General features: G+C 49.6%; 1 protein-coding gene across 2 annotated transcripts in view; it reads left to right on the plus strand.

Moving 5' to 3' along the window:
* Positions 1-508: 508 nt before the first annotated feature.
* Positions 509-3,290, plus strand: part of LRRC2 (leucine rich repeat containing 2) — a 17,505-nt gene continuing 14,723 nt past the window's right edge. Inside the window, exon 1 of one of the 2 annotated variants that reach the window (XM_011357325.1) lies at positions 509-648. In XM_011357325.1, coding sequence (XP_011355627.1) covers positions 524-648 — 125 coding nt within the window. In that variant the 5' untranslated portion in view covers positions 509-523. The remainder of the gene's footprint in view (positions 649-3,290) is intronic. The other variant, XM_011357324.1, reaches the window with a different exon arrangement.

The raw sequence follows: 3,290 nt of genomic DNA on the forward strand, positions 1-3,290 counted from the left end.
AACATGTCCCCAGGCTGTGTGGTCAGTCCCAGGTTGGAAACTGCTCAGGGGGGCTTGGCACAATATTGTGCTTTTGTTACTTAATCGTGTCCACTGTGTAGCCTCAGATAACTCTGTGTGCGTGCGTGCGTGCGTGCGTGTGTGTGTGTGTGTGTGTGTGTGTGTGTGTTTCTGGTTAACTCAGCAAACTTGCCCTTGAGTATGTTACAACCTACTGGGAAGATTAGATGCTAGTAACCTCAATAGAATGTGGAGCCATGAAGCCCGAGGAATCCCCAGGGGCCTTCAGCTGACGGGGGAGCCGACTCCAGGGTGAGCGCTGCACTTTGACTCACACAGAAGATTATCAGACTAAGAATATTAGCAAACTGCCTCTTGGAAGGGAGGAGGCATTTTACCACTACTTAGGACAACTGATGCATTCACGTTTCCGTTTAAAGTTCATAGTTAAACTGTTTTCTTCAGTGTGTGTATGAAGCTGACGCATCTATATTTTTTAAATAGGTAATTTCATGCTCCCAAAATGGGGCATAAAGTGGTCGTATTCGACATTTCCGTCATCAGAGGCTTGTGGGAAACCCGTGTCAAGAAGCACAAAGCTTGGCAGAAGAAGGAGGCAGAAAGGCTCGAGAAAAGTGCCTTGGAAAAGTACGTGATTTTTCTGTACTTGCTTGTAGCTTCTTGAGAGAAAGGGACCAGGGCAGGTGAGCTTTGAGGTGTGCAGGGGGTTGCTTCCGGGATTCCTCACTGTCAATGACACCTGCTCAGTGGACTTCAGAACCTTCGCGCTGTCAGAACGAACATTCGATTCCTATAAAGTAACACCCAGAGCTGTAAGATCCCACATGCATCCTGGGCAGCATGCTAGGCACGGAGGAGACAGTGATGACATGATAAATTCCTCTACGGCTAGTTCCGTAGATGACGGCTTAGCTCACTCCCTGGGCTGCTGCCGCCCTCCATGCCTGTGTGAGCATGTGATGGCTGTTCGGTCATACACTCCAGCCTCCACCCGTGAGCTGAATGCGAGATAAGGTTCACCGTGGTGATGCCATTTCTTTTCAGATTGCAATGATGAAATTGGACTACTCTTATGTAAACTCATGAAGTACGAGTCAAAGAGAGTTATTGTGTAGATGAAAACTACTAAGTCGAGTGCTTTGGAAAAACTACATTTGTGATAAATATGAACGACAATTGAATTAACACCGTACTGACGAAAGCAGGACAAGGTAGAAAGGTTGCCAGGTGTGTCTGTAATTTTCATTCCCTGTGAAGAAATTGAACCTGGAACTCTTGGATGGTGCATTATGGGTGTGGTTTATTTACAAAAGGCAGAATGGGACTTTCTTCATTCTCGAAGAAAGTCCATGACCCTATATCAAGTTGGCAAATGGTGATACATTTCTATGTTTTAAGTTAAAAACAAAATGCGTAAGGTGCAAATGGCTCTTTATTTTTGGTTCTCCACTCTTATGAACTATTTGGATCGAACAAATACCTGTTCTGATCATGCTTGATAATTAAGCTGCTACTGTGGGCATCCAAATGGTTATCATTGTCCCCAATTTGAAGACAAGGAAATTGGGACCTGAGTAACTTGTCCGAGTTGGGACGGTCAGCGAATAGAGGGTTTGGCCAAGCCTAGAACTTCTTTTCACCTGCTACTTAGCATCGATACAGCTTCGGGCCATGCGCAGACCAGGGCTGCATGTACAGCCTGGTTCTAAAATTGCTCCCTTCTAGAAGCCCTGCATCCTGCCTGCCTCCAAGTTCCTGAGCATGGAATGCACCAAATTCCTGTCAAAGGCTGGCTACCTATTTTGGGATAAGGGATGCGTCTGATAGGTTCGATTGAAAACGACCACGAATCTTGTTTCTATACCGCACAGAATATTAGCCTGTTCAAGGCGCCAAGCAGATATCGAATCCCTAAATGGAAGGACTCCTGGATTCAAAGTACCGGGTTTAGCCCATCACGTGCTAAACACTGTTCCGACGACTTAATTGGCATCCAGAGGCAGCAAAACGTGGTCCACAGTCATCATCGAGCTCATGATCAAGTTGGGGGGATAAGGAACAAATGTGGAAAATTATGAAATGATAGGTCAGAAAATTAGCAACAAGAAGGGACTGAGGGGAAGAGTCCTGAGCCAGCTCCGGTGTCTGAGTGGACCTGGAGTTCACGAATACCAGGTTCACCTACGGAGGTGAAATTTCCCAAGGTGGCTGACGGATGACCTTCTAAAGTCGGGTATTTCATAAACTGGGGCTGCCTACACATACCTACCCAAACGTTCTTGAAAGATCGGCAAATTCTCGTGGCCTTGCATTTTCAAAAAACTTGGGTTGGCACCACATGCTCTCCAAGGAAATTGTAATTAGTCAAATGCACAGGTAATTCGGGGAGGAAATTTGGCTGGGAATTCCTTTCGACTCGCCTCCTCTACTTTTTTAGTCAAGTTGCTAATATTTCACAGCTCTCGGGGTTTAAGGGTTTCTTCTACATTCCTCACCGCGGAGGAAACAAGAAAGGGGAGCTGGGCAAAAGCAGGGGGGCGCGGGAAATCGCGGGCTGCGCGAAGGACCGCGCCCTCGCCCGCGCCCGCGCCCAGGCGGCCTTCTCCAGGCGGGGGATGGCGGTGACCCCGACAGTAACTGCGGCCTCTGCTGGGCGTTCTAGGATAAAGCAGGAGTGGGACTTCGTGGCGGAGTGCAGAAAGAAAGGCGTCCCCCAGGCCGTGTACTGTAAGAATGGCTTCGTAGACACGAGCGCGAGGCTTCTGGAAAAGATCGAAAGGGATTCTCTCCTAAAGCAGAGTCCACTTTCCAAGGAGCGAGACAAACGGAGCAGCGCGTTTGTGTTTGAACTTTCGGGGGAGCACTGGCAGGTGAGTCCACGTGTATCCTGTACCTGCAGCCGGCGGACGCTGCGTGCAGCGCGGGCGGTTGGTGTCCGCTGCCCAGGTGAGCTCACGGCCTTGACCGTGGCCGCGTGAGCACTCCCGCTTGAGGGGATCTGCTCCGAACCGGGTCTTCTCGTCTCCCCCTCCGTGCAAGGCAGCGGAGTCCTGGGAAGAGCAGCGGGGTCCTCTTGGATCCCCTCCCAGGCTGGATCCAGGATGCACAGCCTTGAAAATGCTTCGAGCTGCTGCCTTTCCTCCAGACATTTAAAATACACGCTTGCCCACACCCCTCTTTTTTAAAACCAGTGGAGCCTTTCACTAAGCTAACTCCCCGCAGTGGGTGGTGACTTTGCTGACCTGTCACCGGGTGTGGAGCAGCAGCAG

The sequence above is a fragment of the Pteropus vampyrus genome, unplaced genomic scaffold (genome assembly GCF_000151845.1).
Source record: "Pteropus vampyrus isolate Shadow unplaced genomic scaffold, Pvam_2.0 Scaffold35, whole genome shotgun sequence".
Lineage (NCBI taxonomy): Eukaryota > Metazoa > Chordata > Mammalia > Chiroptera > Pteropodidae > Pteropus > Pteropus vampyrus.